The following is a 15588-nucleotide window of genomic DNA, read 5'->3' as shown; positions in this document are numbered from 1 at the left end:
TCAATTCTTAGGGAAAGGAGCATTAATTGCTGCTGAATGAGAATAGCTCTCAGTGGTTCCAAATAAGATGAGCCATTAAATCAAGATAAAACTAGCTTAGAACATACAAATCTCAGACCATTGCTCAGATGCAAAATAAATATATATTTTCCCCAAGATCTCAATTGAACTTCTGTGTCCAGTCCCTTTTCATCAGAATGGCAAAAGTTTAATCTCAATTTTCCCCCAACTTTCACCCTTTCCCCAGGGGTTGCCTACATTCTAGGGAGATTACATAATAGCAAAGGAAGTGGTTGTGGGAGGGGCCTCTTGTTGTTATTGGTCCCTGGTCAATTTAGATATTTAAAATCCCTCTGGTCACAGTGTTTGGTCATATATGTCACTTTAGGGTCATCCTATGTCTACCTTTATGTTCTTTTTAACAAAGCAGCTCTTTCTGATGCAAAGGTGACAGTCATGGAAACTTGGAAATAGTTCTATTTTCCACACACGACAGGATGTAGTGAATTTTGTTAGAATGTCTAAAGTTCCATATGGCTGACACATATTGTATAGCAGTGTATTGTATGAGCTACACTTGGGAACATGAGAATCATCTGGAAGCCCTTTGAAGAGCCAAAAGCAGGGATGTTTAGCCACAATGTGCAGCTGTCTCATCTTTTGGGTCTTGCTACCTCCCTGGGCTCTAACTGGCCAAGGAGGCACAGGTTATCCCTGCTCATGGAGTACATAAATCTACCCACAGATGTTTGTCATGTCTCCAGGATGCTACAGAGGCAGGAGATCAAAAACTCTCTCTCCCTTGTCCTTCAGCATGGACGTGCTCAGCACTTCCTCTTTACCACTCCCACCTCACTCCCTGCTTCTAGCCTCTCAATTCATTTCTGTCTCAGCAGTATGGAAGCTTCCCTTTTATGTACCTGCTAGTCATGTAAATATTTTATCTATAGCATAAAACATTTTCTTTCCCCTAGTATCCTCATCAGTACTTTCTTTTGAGGTGCCTCTTCCCTAAGGTGTGAACACTTGAGGTCTGGTTATTTGAATGAAAGGAAGGGCCAGAGAATTAAAGATCTAGAAATATGGGGGGGAGGAGGTAGGGAAGACATAATCAGGTAAAAAGTTCACCCCATCCTGCTGTATGAAAAGGAGCAGAAAATCACTCTGGAAGAAGAAGAGAGTGTAAAAGGAGGGTTTAGACTCTCATCTCTACACAGCGTACAGTAATTGCAAATGTTTTGTTTTTGACAATTAGGAAAATGTGCTATAAATGGCAATACAACTAATTAGGAAATATTTAAACCTTTAATGTTAAGAAACATAGGGTTGAGAGAGGGCATTAAAATGTTTTTAATGTAGAGAGATGAGTTATTAGACAGGTATACAATATAAGACTCACAACTCAATCTTCTTCTTTCCTTTAAATGAGGTCCTGCTCCCTTAAAGTCAGAGACATATGTGGACATCAGACATAGTGGACACAAAGTTCATCCTAAAAATGATAATGGGGTAAATATAGGACTCTTCTCAAAAATACTCCACCTACAACCCTCAGGCCCCCAACAACACTGGAGAGCAGAGCTATTCAACAGAACTCTCTGTGATGGTGGAAATAGTCTATATCTATGCTGTCTGATACAGCAGCCATTAGCCACATGTAACTATTGAGTACTGTAATATAGCGAGTGTGACTGAGAAACTGAATTTTTAATTTTCTGTAACTTTAAGAAATTTACATTTAAGTAGTCACATGTGGTGTGTAGTTACTATACTGGAAAGTACAGATCTAAGATATCTTCCCTTATCTATAAGACTTCTCTACCAACAGGCTTCTTGAGATCACATAAATGTTAGGGGGTAGAATTGACATTAAAATCACTTTTTTAGAAAAGGAATTTACATTTGGGGAGTGGAATGGAAATCCAGAGAAAATAAATTAAAAATGCTTGGTCACTTGATTATATTTCTAGAAGAGGCAGAGTTAGAAGCAACAAGACTACACATTCATCTTGTGTGTTACACAGTCTCACTCATCCACACAAAAAGATTCACTTCAGTTTTAAATAACCCATATTTTACCTTCAAATTTTACCTTAAGGGCTACTAATAAACAGAAATAATGCCTACCTCATAAGATTATGAAGATAATTTAATTTTAAAAATGCCTGCCAACCACTTGGCCCAGTGCCTGACAGGAAGGAATACTCAGAAGTGGTGATTGTCAAAGATAGAAAATATTATCACTCTTATTAAAGTGATTAAACTGGTCAAAGTGTATTTCATTTGTGATATGGGAATTAATTCTCCAGCTTCATATGATCATATCAAGACATGACTTCTATAAAAGCACTTAAAAATTGTTAGCTTTAAATTTCATTCTAAGAATACTACCAAAAGATTCTTTTTGTTGGAATAATTATACTACTAAAGCATATAGGGTTTTAAATTTTTATGTGAATTTGTTTCCTAAACCTAAGCCCTAAAAATGGTTATTCACTATCAAACAATTGTAATGCTACCCAAAGTTGAAGTATCACCCATATAAAATTTTGAATTTCAGATAAAACTTGGTCAGCAATAAAATTACAAGTAATTTCTGTTGAAAAATATAAAAATGTAAAGATTAAGGGAAGAAAAGACTTCTATTGAAATTTTGTGTTTTGTCCCAGACAGGATATTGAATGTTATTGGAGTGTAGGAACTCAAAGAACTCAGTGTAAATATAAAATAAAAAAGAGAAGAGAAAGTAAGAAACAAGACATCAGAAAGAAGAATCAAAAGAGTTCCTTGATCAAAATCTCTGTGGGATTTACATTGCCTAAAACATTGAAACCAAAATATTTTCCAATCTTGTGCAGACTCCTATCAAATTATGTCTACTGAAAATTTCACTTTTACATCCTAATCCAATTTTAGGACAGCTTGTAGAACTGCAGAATAAATATTTAACTTTGATACTCATCTAATTTCATTCCTCTTATTTGCTTTCCTTTCAAGAATGTGAAATGGATGCCAGCTCTTCCATGTGGGTTTATGTTTTCCTGGGTAACCTTCTTCGTGGAATTGGGGAAACTCCTATTCAGCCTCTAGGCATCGCCTACCTTGATGATTTTGCCAGTGAAGACAATTCTGCTTTCTATATTGGTAATGCCTACCTCGTTCATCTTCTTGGGAAGCAGGGTACCTGGTTTTCTCAACTCCATTCCAAACTAAATAGGGTGTAGAAGCTTTTATCCTTCAGATCCAGTTCCTGTATTGAGTTCACACATTTCTGAGTCTACACTGAGGGTTTAGATGATGAAGAAACCTGAATATTAGAAGGACCAGTTTCATTGGGGAAAGAACATCAGATTAGAAGAAAATAACTGGAAGATCAGCTGCTCTGATGTATATCTTTGTACAAGTATCTTCATGGACTTCAGATTTCATAGGTTCCTTTTATTGGGTTAACTGTACTACTGAAGCATTTAGGGATCAGTTATATTTATTTTTCTATTTTGTTTCCAGAACCCTAAGCTACTTCCCATCTTTTAAGCCCTGCTTATTTAAAGCATTTTCTTCCTATGAGGGATAGGCAGCAAGGAATTCTGAGTTCTCAATAGCAGTATGAATGGATAAAGAAAAATATGGGAAAGGTGAGATCTAGGCCTGATGCTAAGCCGTGTCTAAAACAGGTGCCAGTGGGTAGACCAGGAGCTAAAATCACAAAAAGCAAACTACAGCAGAACTCAAACTCCAAGACCAGATGCATCTAAGCAGCGTTTATTGAGTGCCTCTTACATCTTGGAAACTAAATTTTTCTCCATTTCATACATCAGTCTTGATCTCTTGGGGTTCTGATCCTTTGAGGGCCTGGCCTTCAAGGGACAGAAAGACAAGATTTAAATTTGCTGAGGAGGCTGAGGCTAGCTCCAGTCTATTCTGCCCTGGCCATGCATGCAGAACTCCAGAGAGCTCTCACAGTCAGGCAGGCTGTGATTAAAAACAGGTTACCTGCTCTAATGGGAAACTGCAGCATAAATCAGGACTTGGAACAGAAGCTTCATGACACATGCTAGGCTAGTACTCTTGGGACAAGAGGAAAGATTGCAAGCCAAGAGATGCATGCAGGTGTCAAGATGTCCCCTTCCTGCTCTCTCTCTTCACCCTCTCTTCTTTTCTGGAAAGGATCCGGTAACTGCCATTCACTCTTCCTCTTAATTTAAATTAATCTGCCGGGGATATGTGTGCATCAAGCTCTGTGGTGAAATGAAAGGCAGATGGGACATACTTTGCAGGGAAGAGCTACCTTTCTGGTAGCCAGAAATGGTGTTGTGTAGGCAATCTACTCCATTTTCCTTGCCGTTACTGTTGCCAGCCTGGTCATGATTATTCCAAAGAGCACCTCTCTGCACTCCCAAGTCTAGTTTCTTGTCTGGCTGCAGTCAGGAATATGCAGTTACCGCTCTCACAGATGGTCCCGCAGACTCCAAACACATGCACTCTTGCAATAAGGTGGAAGAAATCAATTTCAATGTCAAAATGACTCTTATGCTTAACCATCTATAATAAGGTTTTGACTGTCAAAGTAGCATAATTCTGATTTTTTTAATCAATGAGGGAAATCTAATTCTAATGAGTGAAGTTCGCCCCATTTGGAGGAAATTAACTTCTTTAGAACCTTGGTGTTATTTTTGTACTAAGAGGTAATTAATGCCTTTCAGGTGTCCATTCTTCCAAACCTGAGGACTTATTTCCTGATTCAATAAGGTTGAAAAATTGACAAATTAAGCATGCTTAAGTGAAAAGTTGATGAAATGTTCTCAGCTACGAACTGAATCTCGCTCCTATTTCTTGTTTAAAAATTTATTAATTTACAAAAGCAGAGAATTGACACTTTTTTTGTGTGTGTGTGTGCAGGGTGTGTGCAGACGGTTGCAATTATAGGACCAATCTTTGGCTTCCTGCTAGGCTCATTATGTGCCAAACTGTATGTTGACATTGGCTTTGTAAACCTAGGTAAGGAAGTTTATTTTCATTTATTTATTTATTTTAGTCCTACATTTTTTTGATGGGGATGGTGTAGAAGATATCAAATTCCCTTTTTATAAAGTGACATGAAAATAATCCACTGAAAATTTGTCATTAATATAATCACCATACACATTAATAAATGGAATACGAAAAATAGGCAATGACTAGAACTGGATGACCCATGGTTTGTTATTCAGATGTATCCTTTTTCACTTCTGGCTTGCCAGTTCAAACGCATTCTAGCATAGTTAAGACTAAAAACTGTGGTTTCCTGTTGGTTCAGGTGTAGCAATATGACAGTTGCATCAACTGATAATGTATTTTGTAGACTTGCCAGGAAGACCAAGAATTGAAAGTCTTCCGGCAACCAAAATATGTTCTTTACTGTACAGATCTGAAAGGTGGAGGCATATTATACTAAGTATGCCTTACTCTCTGGGAAAGTGCTTGTGGGGGGAATAAGTGGGAGACCTCATCTTTCCACAGCTATTAATGTGTTCCTTTCCTTGTGAGGTGTCCCTCCTACATATAGACATTGCTTTCTTTTAAAGAAGTTCAAGAGAGCAGTTAGAAACAAGAAAAACAAGTTTCAGTTTTTAAAATCTTGAAATTGCATTTTAAAGGCCTTGTATGTTAAGATGAACTGCAAAACTCTTGCACTAATTTTTCTTTTTTCTCAAATAAACTACAAGACACATTCCAAAAATTGTATTTATTTGTTCATTTATGTATTCATTAACCTCATTAATTTTGCATCTATTCTATCCCAGGTGCTGTTCTACCACAAAATGGTGAACAAAATAGTTGAGTGCCTTGACTTCCTGAGGTTTTAAAATCCAGTCATGGAGATTGATACAGACAAGAAAGCATAGGTGTGATGGGTGGTACAGAGGGAAATTGTTAAGGGGAAGCAATGAAGATGCAGTGATGAGCCAGTGTAAACATTTTACCAAGTATAATGCAGTGGCAATTGAGCCTGGTTGTCAAAGGACATGTGTTTATTTTGTTATTCTCACAGAGTACAGTGGAGGTAGATCTATCATATGCTTTATGGGTTCTTATATAAAAAAGAAAAAAAAACCCACTTGATTTGGTTCAAAAATCTTCATCACTACTTACCTTTTCACCAGATAAGAAATGGTGTCAAAAATAAAGTTTTGATGATAAATAAGATACTGACATTTTATGTATACAGATCTTGCTTCAGACCGAGAATAGTGCTGAAGTATTAATAACCATCATTTAATGAATAACATTCTGTGTGGTTTAGACTAGATTTGGATAAGAAGATGTTAGGATTTAACTCTTCCTTTGAGAAAAAAATATCTTAGATGTTCAGTATATGAACTAGATGCAAGTGGTGCTGATGTGTGGGAGCCAGCAGAAGGTTTTGAGCCCCCATAAATCTCCCTCACATGGGGCTTTCTTCCTGCCATGGGATGAGAGGTCCCTCTGCAGGGCAGAGTAAGACCCCCTCTTCTGGCTTTTAAACTATATTTTAGATCTAAGGAACAAATGAAGAAAAGCATCATGTTCCAGAAAAAAAAAAAAAAAAAACAGCATGTTTCCTTCAAAAAACAAGATGATAATGTACAGACTAGGAAGTTATCATGCATGAATTATTAGGTATTTTTATGATGTGATAGAACTACTGCTAGGATTTTTTTTTAAGAGGCTTGTTTAAACCCACTAGCTTTGCTATACATGCTACTTAGCCATCTTCTCTCTCTTTCAGATCATGTAACCATTACTCCAAAGGATTCCCAATGGGTAGGAGCCTGGTGGCTGGGTTATCTAATAGCAGGAATTGTAAGTCTTCTTGCAGCTGTGCCTTTCTGGTGTTTACCAAAGAGTCTACCAAGACTCCGAAGTAGAGAGGATTCTAATTCCTCCTCTGAGAAATCCAAGTTTATTATGGATGATCATACAGACTACCAAACACCCCTTGGAGAAAAGTCAAAAATAATGGAAATGGCAAGAGGTAAGCCATAATCTCCTTGATTTAGAAGCAGTTTCCGTTTTCCTGTTGAAACTCTGTAGGAGATCTATAAATAATACCCCCTCTTTCCCCATCATTTGTTCAGAAAAATTGAGGAACTATACAGGAAACAGAACTGAAGGTTACAAAGTCATCTTTATTACTAGAGAGTGGATTAAAGAACATGACCTGAGGTTTTGGTAACCTTGCTGGCAGTCCTACCCTGATTCAGGTTAGACCCGGCAATGGCCCCTATCTTGGATTGCCACTTTGCATTAGACAGACATTTATCATTTGATAAATGTGTGTGGGTACATGTTTCCTACCATTGATGATCAAAGAGTGGATATGGTGTGGGGCAAAAGGCCAGACATGTTAAAGTGAATTCCTTCCACATAGAAAAGGGATGGTTGTGAGAAAGACTGATCCCCCTCAGTTGAGCCCAGCAAGCAATATTTACATTTATAGTAAATCTTCACATTTCAAACTCTCCAGCTGCATTAATAGGAAGAAGGGAGAATCCAAAACTCATTTCTTAACACTAAAGTTTATTAAATTAAATGGAGATCACTTTCATATTTCTTTCTCTGTGACCATGACCCATGTTTGAAGAAGAGAGGCCAGAAAACTGATGTAAGTTCTTAATGTCCTGCCAATAATGTTCAGCTCTGTAGTGAGGGAGTATTCTTGTGTCTCTTTCCTTTTACCCATATAATCGAGAAGAATCTGTTCCTGTCTGACTTATACTTCTAACTATAATCTAAATTATATGCCTGTAGAAGTGAGTGCCTGTGTCTAGATATGAACCTGACAGATCTCAGCCTTGACTTGTGCCAATGCTGCATTTCCATAATGTATATGTGCACTATGTTATAAATGGTCCTGATAACTGTGGCTGTCTTTGCCCTGTTGCCAAGGCTGTGTCTTCTGCCAAGTGTAACACTGTCTTTAATTGCTCCGTGTTATTTTTGTCTTATAGATTTTCTTCCATCATTAAGGAATCTTTTTGGAAATCCACTGTACTTACTATATTTGTGTGCTAGCACTGTTCAGTTCAATTCTTTGTTTGGAATGGTGACCTATAAACCTAAGTACATCGAGCAGCAGTACGGGCAGTCATCCTCTAAGGCCAACTTTGTTATCGGTATGCTCCCTGTCCTTCACGCTTGCCAGTAGGCACTATCAGCTGTGTCTTGTTAACCCTTGGGCATTTTAAAGAATGCTGTTCTTAGATTTAGACTGAGGGTGATTTATGGCGTTTTAGATATGAAGTCAAAAAGTGAGTGAAAAAGATCTACCAGAGTGAAAAAAAAACAGTAAAATATTGCGATCATCTGTGATATACCTTGAGAATACTACATAAACCAGATATGCATTTTTATTAGGAGATTGTGACACTAGATAGGTATCATTCAGGTGTATCCAAAACTTCCTAATAGTGGCCATTTTACCTGAACAGCTTCTAGAATTATAAAAAGTAAGTATTCAGAAAGCTTAAAAGGTACTCATTGCAAAACACTTTGTATCTGCTCAGTTTAAAGGACTTTGCTGAGTCCTGGCATGCAGGTTATTTAAAAGGGCTGTGTTGCTAGCATAGCAGATCAGTCAACAATGAGAAAGCTGTTGAAAGGCAAAGAAAAGCATGAAGAAATGAATGAAGAAAAACCAGAATGTTACAAATACATGAACATCATGCTCCAAGTCATTGGATACTTTTAAAGCCTGGATTAGTTCCTTTAGCCCATGACGAGATCATTAAATGCTACTATTTCGAGGCATACATATATTTTATTCCTTTGGCCATATTCCTTTATGGTAAGAGACTCCAAATGTTTAAAAACATTTCTTCTCCAATTATATCTTCCCCACAATTTAAAGAATTGTGCTATGTATCTATCTCTGAAAGAGACCTCTGAGCTTATTTCAGAATACGTAATTGTCCTGTAACAGTCCTGGATAATGGGCACTTGGCAGATGCTAATTTAATTGACTCTGTTTGGACTATTCTGCTAAATTATAAATATTAAGGTTATACCACTCAACTTTTACTTTTAACATTAATTGGTTAAAATTAAGTTACTTATATGATTTAGCCTTTGGCCTGAAGAAACATTTTAGGTTTTATTCCCCTCAACACCCCCTCCATGACAATCAATGCTTTGTGCTGACTTTAACAATAGAAGAGGAATACAAGTTTAGGAGACATTCTTTTTCTTTTATTTTAAAATCTCCTTTGTGTTTATTGAGCTATGACTTGCAAGCAACAGTTTACTCTACAGCTCCTAAATGTGAAGCTCAGCTGAATAAATGTTTACACAAAAATGTGTGTAGTAATTGTCAGCTAGAACATGAAGCCCGTTGCAGAACCCCAGAGGGCTCCCTCACACCTCCACCTACTCCCCATATTCTTTCCCAAAGCTAACAAGTATCCTGAACTCTGTCATAGAGCAATCTTGCTAGTTTTTGAACTTTATACAAATGGAATAGTATGAGGTGTACTCTTTTGTGTCTAGCTTATTTCAACCAAAGTGAAATCTGTGAGATTTATTCATGTTGTGTATAACAGTTTGATCTTTTTCATTGCTGTGTCATATCCTATCACATGAATATACCACAGTTTATTCGTTTTATTGTTGGTGGGCATTTGGGTTGTTTTCTGCTTTTGACTGTTACAAATAGCAATGCATGACCAGTTCTATATCTACTTTGGTGGGTGTATTCACAACATTTTTTGTGGCTGTATCTTGGAGCAGAATTGCTGGGTCATAGGAATTATATATGTTTAGATCTAGTAAATATAACTGAAACATTTACCATAGGATTGTGCAAATTTATACTCATGCTAGAAATGTTCCAATTGCTCCACATTCCTATCCCACTTAGTATTGACTTTCTTTTTCATTGTAACCATTCTTATGGGGTATAGTTTATTTGCATTTAACTGATAACTAATGATGTTGAGCACTTTTTTGCAATGACCACTTTGTTGGTCATTTCACCATTCTCTTTTGTTGATTATATTCAAATTGCCTATTTTTCTTGAGTTATCACTCATTTTCTTATTGATTTGTAGGGGTAGATACTTTTTTCTTGATTCAAGTCCTTTATTGAATATATATAAATATTTTCTCACAGATTTAAATTCTTCTTTTCACTTTCCTAAAGGTGAGCTTCTTAATTTTAATCAAGTCCAATTTCCAGTCTTTTTCATTCTCATTATTGCTATTTTAAGCCTGTTTTAAGAAATCTTAGTCAAACTATAAGGCTATGAAAATATTCTCCTAATATTTCTAATAGTAGCTTAAGTGTTTTAACTTTCACATTTAGGTTATAATACATTTCAATATTTTTTGATATAATGTGAAGGAGAAGATCAAGGTCACTTATCAAAATGAAAAAGCCATCTTTTCCCCATGAATTGCAATACAGTGACACATCTTTAAGTGTATGTTTATTTCTTATTATTCAATGTGTGCATAACTCTTAGAGTTTGAGAGCATTTGATTTTGCTATCACTGGAATGAAAAATACATCTTTTATTTCAAATTAAAATCATTTATTTCATGAAAGAAAATTAAAAGCATTGTTTGGGGAAGGATATTTATAAAACAAGATGAGATGTAATCTCATTCCTTTATTGGGTAGATAATAGATGAAATACTTTTGCCTGTAAAATTATTTTTAAGAAAAATCAGCACAGATGAAAGAACTTGAAATTGTGAGAGATTCAATGGCCTGCCTAATTGCAAACATACATTATGATGTAGCCAGGAATAAAATTATTTCCCCTGAGTTATAGTTCCTCTCTAGATATAATTATTTCTGGAAAACTTACAAGAAAAATCTAATAATTCTTTTTTAAGTTGTGAGTGATTGATTTAACCATAAGCTTTCTCTGTACACTCAGATGGTCCCTGGGATCCAAACTCATCATCAGAATTTTTTGACTCATCTGTCAAAGTTCGTCTAAAATTCTGATTCCTCATAGTTTCTTTTATGTCCTGTCTATGGATAATTCAAGTACTTTTGTGAGAGATAAAGTAATAGTGTCTAATGATTTCAATTATTGTAGCTATTTCTTTCCTGAATGCATCTTGGTTTCATATTAGTTAAGTATGGAAAAAAGCAGAGTAAGGGTAAGTGGGAAAATGAATCAACATTTCTAACACTTTTATTATCTTTAGAATGGTGAAAATAAATGCATCATTAAGTTAAAATAGAGATTAAATAAGACCTATAAAATGCATTATAAATGTATATAGCTGTCATTCAGTAAATACTGTTTTCTTCTTTCTCTTCTACCTTACTTCTCTTTCTTTTCTCCATCAGTTTTTAAGGGGTAGGGTGGGGGAAGCTACAAAGAATGATCATTTCTGTGATAAAATAAGAGAGAAACACAAAGCACATTTCCTCTCTGCTCTCAGAGAAGGCATTTGAAATGACATGGAGAAAAGAATAAACAGAAATTTTCCTACATGTTCAAGGGCCAGTTGTCATGATGATTTATTCTTGCTGTACATGTTTTGATATGTTGCCATACTTTCTCATGTTAGCTCTTTAATTTTGCAGAGAAGATTAAAGAAAAATAAGCAAGAAAAATGTTTAAAATTCAGGGGCTAGAAGGCATATGGAAAATGATTTTGCTGTCTCAAGTGTGTGGGTTTTTTTCCCCCGTTGCAGTTTCTACTGGAAGAAGTTTAGATAGATGGTCTAATTTTTCTCCTTTTTATAGATTTTCCTATCACTATTAAGCTATGTGGAAATGACCTTGGGTTTTTTTTTTCCTTTTTAATATATAGATTGCAATTATTTAGTCATTTTTCATTTCTTTGAGTTTTTTTAATCAAATAAGGCCATATCTAGTAGACATGATACATTGACATTGACTCTCATTGAGAACAATGATTATTACTCTCAGTTCTTAGAGTTGTTACACAGACAAATAAGGAAAAGTTCTGATAATTATTTGGGGAAAGTTGCTTATAATAGAAAACAATTTTTTGTGGCTAAGCTAGCATAGCAAATTAAATATGTGTTAAGATGTGTTCATTAATTAAGTCAACTTATATTAAAAATCTGTGAGATAATGGAAAACAATCTTTGTTCATGAGGAAAAAAAAATATCATACCCAAGAAAGATGGCTAATTTTACTTCTTTGTCTGTACTCAATTGGCTCTATGAGTGTGAAAAGTCCCAAAAATGTTCCCATGCATTTCTCTCTCTGTAAAATTCAAATCTTAATATTTATATCATATAACATTAGCATAATATTGTGAAGGTCCATTATATATATTACAGAATTTTACTTTGCTGGGAGAAAAACCCTGAAACATCCTAAGATACTATTATTATTATAACTTATTACTATTTCATCTTAATGGCTAAGGCTATCATACATTTGTATGGGAATCAGAGTTTCCAAATTATGTTGTAACTGTACTGACCATCGTAAAATATTTTACACAAGTCTCATAAGTCCTGTTTATTTTTTTAAAGATTTTTATTTATTTATTCATAGACTCAGAGAGAGAGGGGCAGGGACACAGGCAGAGGGAGAGGGAGAAGCAGGCTCCATGCAGGGAGCCAGATGTGGGACTCGATCCTGGGTCACCAGGATCACATCCCAGGCTACAGGCGGCACCAAACCGCTGCGCCACCAGGGCTGCCCAGTCCTGTTTAAAACAGTAACAAGGAATATGGTCTTCATCTTGAATGAGTACACATAAGTAACAACAACATATTCACATATTCACTCTTAATTTTTTCCTAGTTTTCCTGTTATTTGAGTAAATATTTTAAACAAAAGAAATACATAAAGTAAATTGTAACAAATTGTGGATGCTTGTGTAAATTACAACTAGTATTTCCATTTGGAATATTTAGATGGTAAATATTTTATGATCACATTTTACGGTGAGTGGAAAAAAAAGTATATAATGAAGAAATCAGAGTGAAATTTCTACCTCATTAGAGGATTTAAAAATGCCTGAGATGAAAGAAAAGAAGCTTTGAGAGGCAAACAGCACATCTCATTTGATATTCAGGAACTCTGCTATCAACTCGGCCCAACATAGATATCTGACAGATCCTAGGGAAGTTGAAAGGGAGAATCAAGCTGACAGTATATTTGAAAAGTACTACTATTATTTCATGGAATCATGTTATAATTCAGTTATATTGAACTAGGAAAGTAAAATGTTCAGGAGAAATGTTATATGTGAATAAACTAAAGTTTAGTCATTTAGCACACTTTTATGAAAAACTGCAGGGAGCACAGGATATGATGGTGACCACAGTTTTTGCCTTGAAGGTGTGATTGGAGGGTGAGGGGTACAAACCAGATAAGCTAACAGGTAATTGTGACAAGGACCAAGACTGCTGCTTATGGGACTCTGTACAAGGGTCAGAGGCAGAGGGAGGAAGGGGGTTTCTGGTGACCAACTTGTGCACCCTGATGCTAGAGATGTTCATGAAGGCACCGTATGGCTGGTGGAGGCTGTGGTAAGTCTCTAAGTAAGAGAAGCCTAGAGAACTCTGGGAAAAAAAACCTTATCTTGGAGTCAGAATAAAATCTCCTAGGAGATGGAGTCAATACCTAAATAAAAAGCAATAGGGATAGGGAGGTGTTAAAAAGATGAAAATTTGGGAACAAGGGTGGGGTTTTAAAGGACCTTGTATCAGATGAAGCAGATATCCTGTACCAAAAGGACTGGAGGCAAGAGAACCCATGAAACTTTCTGGAAATTTCAAGAGACACAGGCCTCAAAAAGGAGGTCAGTCAGGAGAGGATATTCCTGATTTTTAACATTCTATATTGAGAGAGCAATGCCTTTAGAATCATCCCATTTTGATTGTCAGGCTCTTCTTGGCCAAATCAGAATAGGGAAAAGGACAGTGGAAACCAACACAGCTTGAAACTACAAAGAGTATCAAAGGATATCCTTTGTGCTATGATTGCCTGTGTTCCAGGTTTGATTGGTAGTTTACAAAATAAATGAAATTTTAACCACATTCTCAGAAGGTTTCAATTTAGAGTCTAGTTTCAGATGTGTTTTTTATAAAGTGCTTTTGGGAGATAGAATTGAAAAAAAGAATTGGACCCTACCCTTTTTGTGTAAGTCTTGGGTCTATAAGAGTGGGAATTCAAAATCAAGTACCATGAATATGTGTGTGTAAAAATAGGGACTTAGATGACACACATCAAATCTACGGCAATGCTTAGTTCTTGAGAAGGAATATGGATTCTGGAACAGAGAAAGAATTTGCTTTATACAACTCCATATTTAAAAATCAGAAAAACTGGGAGAAGATATTAGCATTTATTAACTTGGATTATGAGAAACCAGGTTTGCTATATTGCTTTCCATTATATTCTCTATTTTTAAAAATAAATAATAATCAGGTTCCTCTTAGCTGATGTATGGCTCTTTAGGGGCCCAGTATACATTCATCTCTGCCACTTTCCACAGCCACAAACCTGTTTCACTGGGAAAGAAAAAAACTAGCCCCTTCTCTTTTTTTCTTTCCTTTTTTTTTTTTTTTTTTAATTTCACTAACCTTGTGGTCATGCCTCCTTCAAGGTGGTTGATTTCTAATGTGACAATGTTTGTATTAACATTTACCAATTTAAAATCCAACCAAGAAGTCACCAAAGAGCCTCTTTGGCCAACTTTTCTAATATAGACATGTTCCCCTCCACCCACCCATCCCAATATTTTCATCTTTGTGAATCTGATAGATTAAAGTGCTGACAACAACTTAATTGAATGAAATTTTTGTGCCATATATTGTGCTAGGACTTCTCATGTTATTTAGTCACCATGGCACTGTTATTTGCCCCCTATAATAGGAAAGGAGACAGTTTATCGAAGTTCAGAGAGTCACCTATAGATGCACAGCTATTAAGATGTGGCACTGAGATCCAAACCACGCAGTTAGGTCCCAAGAGTCCAAGTTCTCATTCATTTTATTGGATCTCTTCTTAGTGTTGATTAAAATCACATTTATTTGATTATTAGTGAGGTTGCACATCTATTAATCAAGAATCCTGTCTCCCAAATCCTTTGAGAGATGGTGTATCATAGTGATTAAAAGCATGGGATTTGACATGAGACTCTATATTGTCAAATCTGGTTTTAACACTTACTAACCATGACCGTGAATAAATTGTGGTCTAAAGTGAAAATAGCAATATAGCTACCTACTATGGTTGTGGTGAAAGATAAGTGTGAGATATATCAAATGCTGACCTGAGTGGCTGGTACATTATAAGCAAATAATAAATTTAAGAATAGTTTAATAATACATTATTTTGTTATTGTTTTGTTGTGGTGGTTTTTAGGAAGGATACCAAACTAAGCAACTAAAAGTCTAAATAAAAATAAATTTTGTTTGGGCCAGAAAAATGAACCAAAACTGTATTTTTGTTCCCTGAATTCCATGTGCCTATTATTCTTATGCACAACCTTAAAGATTATTAACTGTCACCTAGTTGCCCCTTGATTATACCCATTAATCCTGAGATTAGACAAGAAAGACATTGACTTATTAATTCAGTGTTTATTGATTTCAAATTCTATGCTAGACATTATGTTAG

At 35.8% G+C, this 15588-nt stretch overlaps 1 protein-coding gene across 2 annotated transcripts in view; it reads left to right on the top strand.

Annotated features, from left to right (window-relative positions):
• SLCO1C1 (solute carrier organic anion transporter family member 1C1) overlaps positions 1–15588 on the top strand; it is a 55810-nt gene that overhangs the window by 25234 nt on the left and 14988 nt on the right. For both annotated transcript variants that reach the window (XM_025455280.3, XM_025455279.3), the window contains 4 exons: positions 2998–3144; positions 4900–4998; positions 6749–6994; positions 7971–8135. In XM_025455280.3, the coding sequence (XP_025311065.1) occupies positions 2998–3144; positions 4900–4998; positions 6749–6994; positions 7971–8135 (657 nt within the window). The remainder of the gene's footprint in view (positions 1–2997; positions 3145–4899; positions 4999–6748; positions 6995–7970; positions 8136–15588) is intronic.

The sequence above is a fragment of the Canis lupus genome, chromosome 27, assembly GCF_003254725.2.
Source record: "Canis lupus dingo isolate Sandy chromosome 27, ASM325472v2, whole genome shotgun sequence".
NCBI classification, from domain to species: domain Eukaryota; kingdom Metazoa; phylum Chordata; class Mammalia; order Carnivora; family Canidae; genus Canis; species Canis lupus.
The sequence above is the reverse complement of the archived record's forward strand: the minus strand, read 5'-3'. Positions and strand labels throughout refer to the sequence as shown.